Source organism: Leuresthes tenuis, unplaced genomic scaffold (assembly GCF_036924035.1).
Source record: "Leuresthes tenuis unplaced genomic scaffold, fLeuTen1.0.hap1 SCAF_8, whole genome shotgun sequence".
NCBI lineage: Eukaryota > Metazoa > Chordata > Actinopteri > Atheriniformes > Atherinopsidae > Leuresthes > Leuresthes tenuis.
Genome location: NW_027325362.1, coordinates 35,893,042 through 35,906,304, shown reverse-complemented (window position 1 = coordinate 35,906,304; position 13,263 = coordinate 35,893,042). Strand labels below are relative to the sequence as shown.

Sequence of the window (13,263 nt, the reverse complement as noted above, 5' to 3'; positions counted from 1 at the left end):
TATTAAAAAATATGTGTGGGTTTTTTTGGTTGTTGTTCCATCATTACAGATAAAATATCACAAATGAGACAAAACAGTAACAACACAAGAGAAGTCACAGCTTTAAAAACCTTTGGTATCCCTACCATCTTTTTGTGTGGACTGTGTGAAGCGGACTCCACGAGGGTTGACATAGTCCATGTCATGAACAGATGTGGAGTCTGATTGCTCGGTTAAAGAGTCTTTGTCCTCCAGAACTTCAGGAATTGATTCTACTGAGGCTGACTGAGCTGGTTCTACCTGTCTGCCCTCAGTCTACACACAAATGGAGACATAGCACAAGTTAATGGAGCATCTCAGTTCTACAGAAAAGGTGGAAGATCTCCCTACAGTTTAGAGGTTTTCAAAAAGACAACGTGGAAAGAGGAGGCAGTGGCAAAAAGTGATTCATCAACCAACTACACTGCTTGTGGTGCAAAAACAAGAGTAATCAAAGATTGTTGGCAGTGTCATTGGAATTTCAAACATTCCTACCTGAGCATCTGACAAGCCAGACTCGGTCCCAGGGAGTGAGGTGGCAGTGTAAGGTGGGGTTACAGATGAGCTACACTGTTCCAGGTCAGAAAGGTCTTCCTTTGAGGTGGCTTTGGAACAGGTGTCCAAACCACTGTCTGTGGCTGTAGGGCTGGATATGGATGAGCCAGCACTGTCTGAGGCTGGGAGGTTCGAGTTGGAGCATTGCTCAATGAAGGGGACACCACCTAGGGAAACCGAAATGTAGACATTACGCGACAGACAACCAACTATTCACCACTACATGCATAATAATAAGAAGCACAATGTCCACGATAGGTCCACCAGATTCCTTAAAGGGGAACGCCAGTATTTTTAAACCTAGACCTTATTTCTGGCATGAAATACGTTTATCTACTCACCCGAGAACAGTTTGGTGAAAGTCGGCAGAAGCTATTTAGAAAACTCGCGATCCATATAACGGAGTGAAAGGGACAAAGACGATGCAGCCTCTAAATAAGGCATTATCTGTCTTTATTTCACCAATACTTTAAGAGGAATGAATGAACGAACGTGTGCTATAGCTCTGTTAGCTCATAGCTCTGTTAGCTCATAGCTCTGTTAGCTCATAGCTGCTGTTATGGGGCTACTTGCAGCTACAGGAGAGCTAACGGAGGGAATTCTACACACACCTCTACTATAATTTTATCGCATAAAAACAAGCCATATAAGGGTCGGTGATAAATGAAAGTCTATATTTCAGCAGAGTTTCTCTTACCTGAGAGGTTGTTGCTAAGGGTGCTGGACTGGCCAGGATCAATCTGACCAGAGGGACTTCGGACTATGTGGCGGGGTGGCCTTGGTGAGCGTTTCTGCCTTTTCCATTTGGATGATTCACTCATTCCACCAGCACGCATCTTCAACTGAAGGAAACAATTACCTTAATTAGGCCTGTCAAACACACTGGATGGCCAGTAATAACTGATTACAGCTGGAATTTGTGCTCTTCCTTATCCAAATTCCTTTATTTTTCACAGAAAACAGAAAACAACATGAATGTACCAGATTGTAAGCTCTAAAAGTGTGTTCATGCTAGGTGCTAATTTAATATCTCATGCAAATATGAAATAGACAGAAACGCCATTGGTCACCAGGTTAAAACTGCTTTGTACCACAAAAAAGTTAGCTTAAGGTGAATATAAATGTACACTAAGAAAATGTTGGCTGCTTTCCGTTTAATTTTTGTTATGCAAATTTAGAAATTCTATAAAGCTCTATCCAACAACAACTGAGCAAGCACATGGGTAGCATGACACATGGCAACCGACTGAGACGTAATGAAAGTTTCAACCCACCAAAAATGTTAACTTTGACTGTAGTTACAAGCACAGATATGTTAAGCAGCTGCCATATGATAAACTGTCCAGAACGTGTGTTTAGCTTACAGACAAAGAAAAACAATGTTTCCTTCTTTCTTATTTTTTAAGAAATGTATTTTATTCAAGTTGTCACCAAGAGAACAAGATGGAACAAGGAAAGATGCTGGCTGGTAATGCCGATTCAGCCAGCTGTTTGCATCCAATTTATAACCAAGGTCTTAGTGGTGCATTGGTGTGTGAAGTTGAGGGAGGTTTGCTGCTCACTCTGTGTGACCTGTGGTTATGTTTAACATCATTATTGGCTTTTTGGCATATGATAGTTATCTTACTTCTAAAAATGCTGGAGGTTAGTGAGATCTTAAAAAAAGACAAAGTGATTCTCCAGCCAACATACTGTACTTAAATTAATTTGCCTTACCTGCACACGTTTGTTTTTCCACAAGATATTGTAAGCCTCAGAAGAGAAGGGGAGGATGCAGGTACCCATGATTAGTGATGGAAAACTTATCAGCAGTGGGACCAACACATAATACACTCGAGCATGAACATCCATGCATGACAAGATGGGTCTAAGATTCAAACAGGGCACAGAGACAGCCACTACAGGCTCTAATCACTATAGAATAAACAGCCAGCTAAAGAGCAGTGGAGTGTGAGCAGGTGGGCTGAAAGGCCATGCAAAAAGCAATGAGCTGCCAAATCAAATGGAGCCATATCATAATAATATATCAAGTAAAAGTTTGGACAAAACTTCTCAAGTCTTTTTTGGGGTGTATTTAAAACACTTTCTGCTATTTTGAAAGTTTTTCACTGTTTTCATTCTCTCACACAGCTTGAAAAGGTAATCAGCTGGAATGCTTTTCCAACTGTCTTGAAGGAATTAGGATATGAGGCGTACTGTTATGCCACAATACCAGCAGAGAGTATACTTTTTCAGCCTGCCACTTTTATCACTACACACAACTTAAAGTCATGCTGGTTTGCTTTCCCATTAACAGCAAATTCTCATCAACAATTATATACTTCACATCAGCTTGAAAAGAGATCTATTATTTCATCTTTATACAAGCATATAACAGACCTCCCAAAATAGTTTCAGCTTGTGATCAAGGAGCAGCATAATATGTCTCCTTTAAATATTTTTTGGTTACCATATGATTCCACAGCTTGGATAACTTAAGTATTATGTTGAATGTTTTATTATCTCAGTATTATGATAGTTTTATATATATTTAATGTAGATTATATTATTATGTTAAATATAGATGTTAGCTAAAAGCATGAGTAGGTGTGTCAAAACAACTGAAACCTACTGTATATACCAACAAGATTACAGCCATTCAAACAACGTGACAAAACAGGCAGATTCTAAGATACTGGAAATAATTGCATTCTGAATTATCTTCCCACTGCAAAACTTTCAATAATCTAAATCTGCTGTTCCGGAGCTGGAGATGTTAACTGAACCAACCAGCAAGCACTTGTTCATTCAATCTCATCTCGGAAAACCAAAACCCATAGTCTCATAGTCATGCCAAATGTTATATGAATTAACAAATGAATGTAGCTGTTCCTGAGTTCAAGCAGTGTCATCAAAATATTCTTGAAATTACATTTGCAAAAATCTTCCAAAACAACTTTCTGACATGAATCTGGCATCTATACAGTGATAGATTAACAAATAAGTCAGATACACAGATGTATTTCCTCAGAGTTCTCACAGTCCTCAGCTGGTGCAGCTTCAGTAAGAATGTATTAAAAGAAAAATGTTGACTCTCAGAAGGACGCACTTGTTTGTTAATGATAGACGCATTTAAAAGTGGTGAGGCACACGATTATCAAAATTCTGAAATCAACTAGATTTAAAGCAAAGCAAGGCACCCCCATGCACTTTGACACGGTGACCATTATTTTACTGTCACCCAGACCGGTTCAGTATCATCTCTGTGCCATTCTGACTCATCTTTGCACAGATAGGTTTTGAGACTCAACCATGCAGAATGGGCTTTGTGGACAGGCAGATGGACAGACACACAATGGGCGAGTTATAGGAAAGTAATATAACCAAGATAACCATACGGAGGAATATAAGAGTTTATCCACACTAGGAGGGTTTAATTAGGCTGCTAAACAATCAAAGCCATTTCGCCAAAGCGGGGATAAGAAGGACAACTGATATCATGCAGAGGCAATTTGCTCATTTATAGAACATGTTTATGTGTGCACTGTTCAGTTCACTGGTGATCATTAACTGAGCTTCACAGCAACAAACAAAAGTCCAATTACAATGAGGAAAATCAAAGACAAAAAAAGAGCAAAACATTTGCAAGCAGATCAAATACATATTCAGCATCTCAGTCATGTTACCTTCTTCATATTGGCACCAACATAACTCTTTGCCTCTTCTTTGAACTGGGGTATTCTGGAAAAAAAAAAACAGGTTAAGGGTGGGGGGTATAGAAATAATCCATTTGTAAATAAACAGGTGCTACTTCAATATCTAAGAGGAAATGTTCCAGATAAAAAGGACAAAACAAACTGAGCTAATTTAAATGAGCCAGGAATAATGTTGGTTGAACTTTGAGGTCTTAGCCATATGTGTGTATTTGTAAAGATCCTGTCACTAAGCACATCAACAAGGAGACAGATGGTTTGAGAGGACTAAAAGAAAGGAATCCAAGTTCAATTAAAAGAAACTACTGTGCCTTTTATTCTATTACTTTGTATTATTTGAGAATGTGTACACATTTTAAAATAAAAGACTGCATTAAGAGCTATGCTCACTTACACTGCATTCAATGTTATAATCTCATGATAAAAGTCAGCTTGCATATTTCCAGCTAAATGCCTTTAAACTGAAGCTGCAGCAACTAAAAAAAATTTATTGTTTGGACAACATGTTTGTATTACAAGAAACATCTTAAAGCATTTTTCTTCATTCATAATATAACAGAGGTATGAAGTTTCTAATATTTCAGTGGTATAAAGGCTCATTTACCCGGGTGTTATTTATCAATATGAATATCTTTTAAACTACCACTTTTTTCCATTAAAACAAATTAGTAACAACACAAAGGAATGTAAAATGTCCTCTTTGCTCCTTAAGAGGCAATATTATAGTGGGAAACTCAGCATTTTCAGCCTGAGCCACAAATAACCCTTCCCAGTTTTTAATGAGCTATGATGAATTATATTCTTAAGTCATCACACAAAATGTGTGCATGTGTGTCACACCAGGTTTCTGTGGACTCTAAAGCTTAGCTGGAAAATGAGATGTCAAAACCAGGCAGTCTAACACACACACGACAAGCTGGAGTCTGCAACCCCCTCCTGATATTAACTCAGTGTTAATAGAGTGTTGTTTTGCAAGCACGATTATTGGATGATCTGTGGGTCCAACAGATTAACATGCCTAATACTTTCAGCAGGCAATCTAAGACTCCTCTTGAAGAGCTGAACAGATCTGCTGCTCATTATTCTCTTTCAGTGGGAGGGTGGGGGAATGGGGGACTGCACATTCACATCTCTATTATCTAGCATACGTGGGCAAATGGAGGGCTGGGGATTGTACATTAGCAAATTAAGATGTGGGACGTGTGTGTGAAAGAGAGTAGTATCAGAATGATGAAGTAAAAGGCCAACACCACATTTATATGTCATGTCCATATGCAGGGATGCCTGTGTTTACGAGCGTGGCCGCTGTGTTTTACGCGCACACAGTAAACTCTTGTAAGACACGATAACAAGGTGCCATAAGAGTTCTGCCAGTGAATTAAAACTGGCCAAGAATGCTTGGAGGAGAGTCAGAGAATGGCGACAAACTTGCCTGCAGCACAGTCCTGTTGTAGATATACACCCCAACTTTGTTCTGAGAGCAGTTTGTTGTTCCGCTGCGCTCGATATTAATAAATTAAATGCAGACAAGCTATTTTTGTGACTAATCTTCTGATATAATAGTTCTAATTTCATGAGTGCTTGTGCACGTGTGCTAGTGCACGCCCACGATGTGCTTCTCTGTTTTTGTGGGGGTTGGGGCTTTTCTGTTGAGGTGCCTTCATCTATATGTAGATCATATGGTGTGCAGCTCAGTTGGCTCATTCCCTTCATCTGTGACTGAATGTGACTGGCACTCTGGTGCACGAGGGCTGGATATTTGTGTGTGTGTGTGCGCGTGTATGTATCTGGGGGGGGGTGATGGAGACAGAAGAGCGTTTATGCTAAATGCCAAAGGAGAAATCATGTTATGGCATTAGAGAATCAGTGGCCCACTGACCCTATGCATACAGCAAAATGAAATTCATGGGCTTCATAGGGAATAATTACGCCTGTGAGACACAAGTGCAGAAACCCTCTGATCTATATTTCAGACACGAGTGAGCAGTGTTGAGACAGCACAAGTTATGGGGTTTCAAACTAAACTATGCTTCACTTTTTCCACAAAAAAAGTAAGAAAATCAACCCTTAAAATCTAAAACTAGTACAAACTTCTCACTTCTTTCCCATACACTTACCTGGAAAACAGTAGCTGCACCATGTCAACCAGAGTATGTTCAGCTGACTTTCTAAGGAGCTCTGCAAACGAAGAAAAGAGCATCATTAAAACACACACACGAGGAAAACTGAATGTCGTCACATCAGTTTGATAAGTGTATGGTGAAACTCACCACTCAGGCGCATCTCGAAGCAGATTCTAAAACAGGACTGCATGATTTCACAAACAGACTCATTGGTTAGATGAGCTCCGACTGGTGTCAGCAGCAGAGTCCTCAAGACCTGTGCAAAGTACAACTTTAACTCACTTACAAGTTTCTACGTTAACAAAAACTGAAAATATATGAGTAAATGCAGGCTCCTTCTAATTCTGCTAAATGCAGGTTTACCTTTTTTTAATGATCATTTATTCTTAATCCAGCACAGAAAAATACTCCTAACAACATGAAACACAACATTTATATCCACTGGATCAAGCAAGAGAACCGCAGCAGATGTTAATGAGCATTTTGCACCTGCAGAATTTTCATGAGGACGACTTCATCACTGGCAGGGTCGGTTCCAACAAATCTAGCATGTGTGACTGCATCTGCCATGTTCTCGATGGCTTCTGCAGCTGCCTCATGGTTAGCATCTGCAAACAGACAAACACACAATTTTATGCAAGGGTGTGGCTAAAGCTAAAAGCTATACAGAACAGGGCCCATAGAGGAGCAAACCTGTTTGCCCTCTAAACTAACTCAAACCTCAAAAGATTCATAGCAGTTTTAGCCAACACTGCCAGTAATGATGAGCGGGTAAGTGTCACGGTCCATATAGTTTGCAGCACAGCGTTTCAACCTGGACAGTTTTGGAAGTCACTAAGGACTGTTTTTCCACTTGAACATTCAGTGGTTAAGAAAGTGTAAACAACTGTGTTTCAGAAGTGATACATAGACGTAATCCACAAAATCTCTATAAAAAAACTTTAAACTTTAGCTCGCTCCTCAGGAAACCTAAATCAGTTTATTCATCAATCAATCTTTTCTCTTAGGCATCTGAATACTTAAGATTAAGTGTAGACAGTTGATTTCAACTAAGCAAATTATATTTAATTCAATAATTAAATCACCTTTAAGATTAATCTGAAACATAAAATGTGAGGTAGGAAAACCTTTTGAATACACTGTAACAACTGTCAGTAATGGCTGTTCTTAAAAGAAAGAAAATATTCCAAACAGCTCAACAAATAAATAAGCGGGCTAGCGTTCCAAACACATTGTCCATCCAACCCTGGGATCTAATGACCAGATGTGGCCCTTTGTTGGGGGCAGGCTGGGACAAATTGGCTGTCAGAGCAACAGGAGCCAGTGTTTTTGAAACCTGAGTGGCTGCCCAGCTATCTGCTTGGAGTCAGCCTGTTTTTCTTTCCCATCGCCCCCACGAGCAGCAATTCATTAACTAATAAGTAGAGGGGGGAGAAGAGGTGGAAGGATGAAGGGAGAGACAGAGAAAGGGAGGTGAAGATCAGGATTTTCCAAGTTAAGTAACAAGAAGGCTCTGACATATTGAAAAGATGGACAGCTCATGGTTTAAAGTGACATCCTATTTTTCTGCTTAAAGTGATTGCTAAATGACAACAGATAAGATTTAATCTCATTTAGAAAGCCACTCACTTATTACATGTTTGCAGCATTTTAGTAAGCGGTAAACAGTGAACTGGAGTGCAGACAGTAATCAAGTTGTTTAACGGCTGAGAACTGGGTTGACAGCGCTAAGGCAGAGCAAGCAAACATCCTTCCACTGAAGCGACAACAAGTAAGAAGGCTGTGCTGAAAACTTCCAACATCCAGACTCAGAAACTGGAGTCACAGGAGGATCCAGCAGAATGTCAGAAGTGATATAAAACACTAATCCTGCTCTTGGCACACAGTCTATACAAATGGTGTCCAAAGGAGGGGTGTGGGGGGGTGCATTGTTAAAATAACACTGTGGAAAAGAGAGGCTCAGTATGTGTGTGTGCCTGAGGGTATGTGGGCAAAGTCAACAGGGGGTTGAACCAGCTGCCACATAAAGCAGTTTAAACTAAGGTCAAAAATCAAAGACATGGCGTGAGTGAGAGGGAGCAGAAAGGCCAGAGTGGCTCGTTTTTAAGTGAGCAACACACAAAAAGCTCTCAAGCTGCACTCTGCATAAGAGCCAATGCCTCTTTAGAAATCAAACAATGGGGCGGCAGCTTTTTCCGTGATCAGTGAAGAAAATGGGTTTGTTCACCTGTACGTCCTCTGAAAAGCAAAGGATCAGTCACTTTTTAGAACAGGTTGCTCTGCTTTAGCAGCAGTTAGCGTGCACAGGCACATACACAATCTTGTTTTCTTAATGACTGATGTTGGTGCCATCAAATGAATTTCTCGAAAGATCCTGTGACAAGCATGACTGTTTGGCTCTGATCAAAGTCAGGAAACAGGCAGCAACAGTTTACAAAAGCATAAAACCTACAAACCACACCAAAAACCATGAAAATATTCACATAGAAATACTGTAAAATGCCTGAAAGTTACAATTACCCAAATACTTTTGCTAAATTTGCTTTCCTTCGATATTTTCTTTTGAATTTTAGCATTTTTTTGTTCATCTCTTTGTTCAGCCACATGTAGTAGATATTCTATATTTTAAATTATAACAACAGTCCATGTTTATCGTATACCTCTCTTTAGAAGCCAATAAGTTTAACTTTAATTTGTTCAAGCATATGTCACTGGTAGGTTATAAGGTTACAACTGTACTTAAAGTTAATCTCTGCAAACAGTGGCTGCAGCTTACGCTTCAGCTGAGACTCACTCTGAGCCCTAAATAGTCTGGTGACTGTGAGGCTCAGAGCAGCACAGACTTTGCTGACTGTGCTGGGAATGTAGAACAGAGAGAAAACAAAAGAACCAAAAGAGGAGGAGAGATGAGCTGTGGGAAAAGAAAGAATGGCGTTCTGAATAACTGAGCAACAAGACTTGGCTAAATATTTCCTTCCAGATCTCAGGCCACAATTTAGAGGGATTACCATAATCTAAATGACACTGAGTGTGGGAGACGATGTCCCTTAATCTTTGACACTTGATAAGAATGAAAAGAAAAATATTATAAAGAGGACCAAAACCTGGCAAGAAGAAAACAAAAATATTTGACAAAAAATAAAGAATGGCGATGATATTCAAGACAAAGAAGAAAACTGACTGCTCCAGTTTGATTTCTCAAGCAGGTTTTCAGAAGGCTGATAAGTGTGTTGGTCGCGCATAAAACTTCACAGGAAGAGATATTATTTACAGTAAGTATCACAAAACTAACATGTAAAATGGCAACTGTCTTATCCCAGGTAAATGGTTCAGTTCATTACAATAATACTTCATTATTCCCCAAAAGGAAACGATTTTACTTGGGTATGAATCACTGGTGCCGGTATGCTATCGTTATACAGTCGATAGGTAACAAAATAAAATAAAAATGAATGACAAATAAGTCAGCAAATTTCAAGTGCAGCACAGAGGTGTGGTTGAAATCTTCAGAGATCGATATGAATGGATTGGGATGTTGCTTCTGTGGCTTGGCAACAACCTCGTCACACAGCATCAGCAGGTAAACACAGGTGAACCCTCTACTCAGTGATTCAGCAGAAAAATGCAATCCTACTTCTAAATCAAACTGCTGAAGAAAATCTGAATCCATAAAAGAAAAGGAACAAAAGATGCTCATCAAGGACAACTCAGTTATTTCCAGCCAGCAGATGGCAGTACCTGACCACAACAGTTTTCTATCCACTCAGCTTACAAGGAACACCAGTTTACAAACCTAACTTTATCTATCATTTTTGGGGATGATTCTATTTTTCCTGAGGTGGCCTGGGTGGTAGCTGACCATCTAAAGTTGACTTGTTGTCACGATCTTATGGCACAGCCATCACACAGGCTGTTTTACGGACAATGGGTTTGGGTTATGGTAGGAGCTGATGGTCCTAGTTTTGGTTAAGGTTTTAGGTATTTTTTTGTGGCTTGTCTACCTCCTTTTTATTTTTTTATGTCTACTCGCTCTTCTCTTGTTTTCTACTTCCCAAACAATCAAAGCATGCTTTAAGTTGCAGTTATCAAAAAAAGAAAATACTGAATAAAATATGTATCTTTAAAACAATGAAAAAATCCGGGTGGCACATTCCAAATGTAAAATATCCCCTTCAAAAACTAGGTTTGTAAAAATACTTTGAGGCTGATCTACATCTATAAAAAGTTAATTTGCATATTCATAAAACATCATTTCACTCTAAGAGTTTATACACATTCACTAAATAAAGTTTCAATACCCTGAACTCAAAATTGCCAACTAAAATGTAGTATGCCTAAATTCATACTGGGATGCGCCAGGTTCAATAATGCAAGTGCCCCGGTTTCCTGTTGCGAATGAGAGCATTTAACTTGCACCAGAGCTGCATGAACAGGGGTACGCATCTCTTAGAACAGTGCTGATGGTGGTGGTGCCATAGCGTCCAAGTGGGGGTCGGCCGGATTAAGGGAGCTAGTGTCAGGTCTGAAGAGACAGACATAGGCTCTGGGACAAGGACGAGGATCTGTGATGTGATCATTGAACAGACATTCTGTGTATTTGTATGTGTGCCTTGGATAACAGCCTTTTAACATGGCAAAAGCTCGTATCTACTTTAATTCAACATTCACAACTTATTTAGTCGAGAAAGGTTTTCATTTATTCAACTTTGCCATTCTATTATTCTATAGCACAAAGAAGAATACAAATGAGGCAAGAAATGCAAGGAACATTCTAGGTAACATTCTTAATACTGCTGTAATTTCAGTCTCTTCCATTGTTCAATAAGAGCTGCAGCTGTTTAGGCAGTGTTGTAACATTGACTCAACCCCCACTATCAAAACTAACATCTGGTGATGCATGCTCATTTCACACTTAACACAACAACTGGCAGACACTAGACCATATTTTTGTGATGAGGCTAATGAGGACAGGCAGTCCTGAATGTACACCCGCACAAGTTGGCTTCTGAAACAATTGTGAGAGTAGAGCATTGCTGAAATTCCTGGACTGGCCTGACAATAAGCAACAGCACTGCCCAGAACAAGCTTCCCAACAAAACAACATGAAAAAATGGAAGAAAAAAAACCACCTTCGGAGAGGGTCAAGATGATGCTGACACTGACATTGTGCTAGCATAAAATTAACTTAAACACATCAAGATTAGAGTTTTTAATACACTGTGAGTGACAGCAACTCTATTAAACTCTATCATGCAACTCTATTAAATGATCTAGGATCCACCAATCACAATCTCATATCAAAATGTGATCTGTGACTTGTGACTAAAACAAATACACACATGGCATTAAGGAGTGTTTGTTTGCCATTGTGTTTCAGCACCTTTAACCAACTCTCTTGTGAGGGTTTGGGAACTAAGGAGAAACAAAACAAGACATTGTACAAGATTTCAGCATCCCAACTGTATGGTGCTCGCTCTCTCATATATTTGCTTGATAACACACACGTTTCTTTAGGAATTTCAGTATTTCATAATATGATTAACCAGGCCACAGAAACGTTTCCACACCTCCTAAGTCCATTAGTATTAGCTTTGGCTTGGAAAAAGCAGGAGCATCTCTAGAGCTTCTTGACACGTGTTGCCAGTGCATGGTAGTGATGTGTCGGTCGCGAACGATTCGTTCGATATTAACTAATCTTTTATATGACTCGGGAGTAACGAGTAGTCTCAGTGAGTGATTCGTTCGTTTTCACGCAGTACCCTTCCTCCCCATATGGCAGGCGGCAGCTGCATAAGCTCAGTCAGCAGGACAGGAAACAGTTTTGATTCGTTCACGAGTCAACTCCTCGGGTTATAGCTCCTTGCACAGGAAACAGTATTGATTCGTTCCTCGCACAGGAAACAGTTTTGATTCGTTCACGAGTCAACTCCTCGGGTTACGGCTCCTCGCAAAGGAAACAGTTTTGATTTGTTCACGAGTCAACTCCTCGGGTTACGGCTCCTCGCAAAGGAAACAGTTTTGATTCGTTCACGAGTCAACTCCTCGGGTTACGTCTCCTCGCAAAGGAAACAGTTTTGATTTGTTCACGAGTCAACTCCTCGGGTTACGGCTCCTCGCAAAGGAAACAGTTTTGATTCGTTCACGAGTCAACTCCTCGGGTTACGTCTCCTCGCAAAGGAAACAGTTTTGATTTGTTCACGAGTCAACTCCTCGGGTTACGGCTCCTCGCACAGGAAACAGTTTTGTTTCGTTCCTCGCACAGGAAACAGTTTTGATTCGTTCACGAGTCAACTCCTCGGGTTATGGCTCCTCGCACAGGAAACAGTTTTGATTCGTTCACAAGTCAACTCCTCGGGTTATGGCTCCTCGCACAGGAAACAGTTTTGATTCGTTCACGAGTCAACTCCTCGGATTACGGCTCCTTGCACAGGAAACAGTTTTGATTCGTTCCTCGCACAGGAAACAGTTTTGATTCGTTCACGAGTCAACTCCTCGGGTTACGGCTCCTCGCAAAGGAAACAGTTTTGATTCGTTCACGAGTCAACTCCTCGGGTTACGGCTCCTTGCACAGGAAACAGTTTTGATTCGTTCCTCGCACAGGAAACAGTTTTGATTCGTTCACGAGTCAACTCCTCGGGTTACGGCTCCTTGCACAGGAAACAGTTTTGATTCGTTCACGAGTCAACTCCTCGGGTTACGGCTCCTCGCAAAGGAAACAGTTTTGATTTGTTCACGAGTCAACTCCTCGGGTTACGGCTCCTCGCAAAGGAAACAGTTTTGATTCGTTCACGAGTCAACTCCTCGGGTTATGGCTCCTTGCACAGGAAACAGTTTTGATTTGTTCACGAGTCAACTCCTCGGGTTACGGCTCCTCG

General features: G+C 40.3%; 1 protein-coding gene across 5 annotated transcripts in view; it reads right to left on the bottom strand.

Annotated features, from left to right (window-relative positions):
- gbf1 (golgi brefeldin A resistant guanine nucleotide exchange factor 1) overlaps positions 1-13,263 on the bottom strand; it is a 90,749-nt gene that overhangs the window by 37,189 nt on the left and 40,297 nt on the right. For 4 of the 5 annotated variants that reach the window (XM_072391594.1, XM_072391597.1, XM_072391596.1 and 1 more), the window contains 7 exons: positions 6,878-6,996; positions 6,536-6,644; positions 6,383-6,443; positions 4,239-4,293; positions 1,271-1,415; positions 514-740; positions 126-294 (listed from right to left, as the gene is read on the bottom strand). In XM_072391594.1, coding sequence (XP_072247695.1) covers positions 126-294; positions 514-740; positions 1,271-1,415; positions 4,239-4,293; positions 6,383-6,443; positions 6,536-6,644; positions 6,878-6,996 — 885 coding nt within the window. Of the gene's footprint in view, positions 1-125; positions 295-513; positions 741-1,270; positions 1,416-2,289; positions 2,326-4,238; positions 4,294-6,382; positions 6,444-6,535; positions 6,645-6,877; positions 6,997-13,263 lie in introns of all 5 variants that reach the window. The other variant, XM_072391598.1, reaches the window with a different exon arrangement.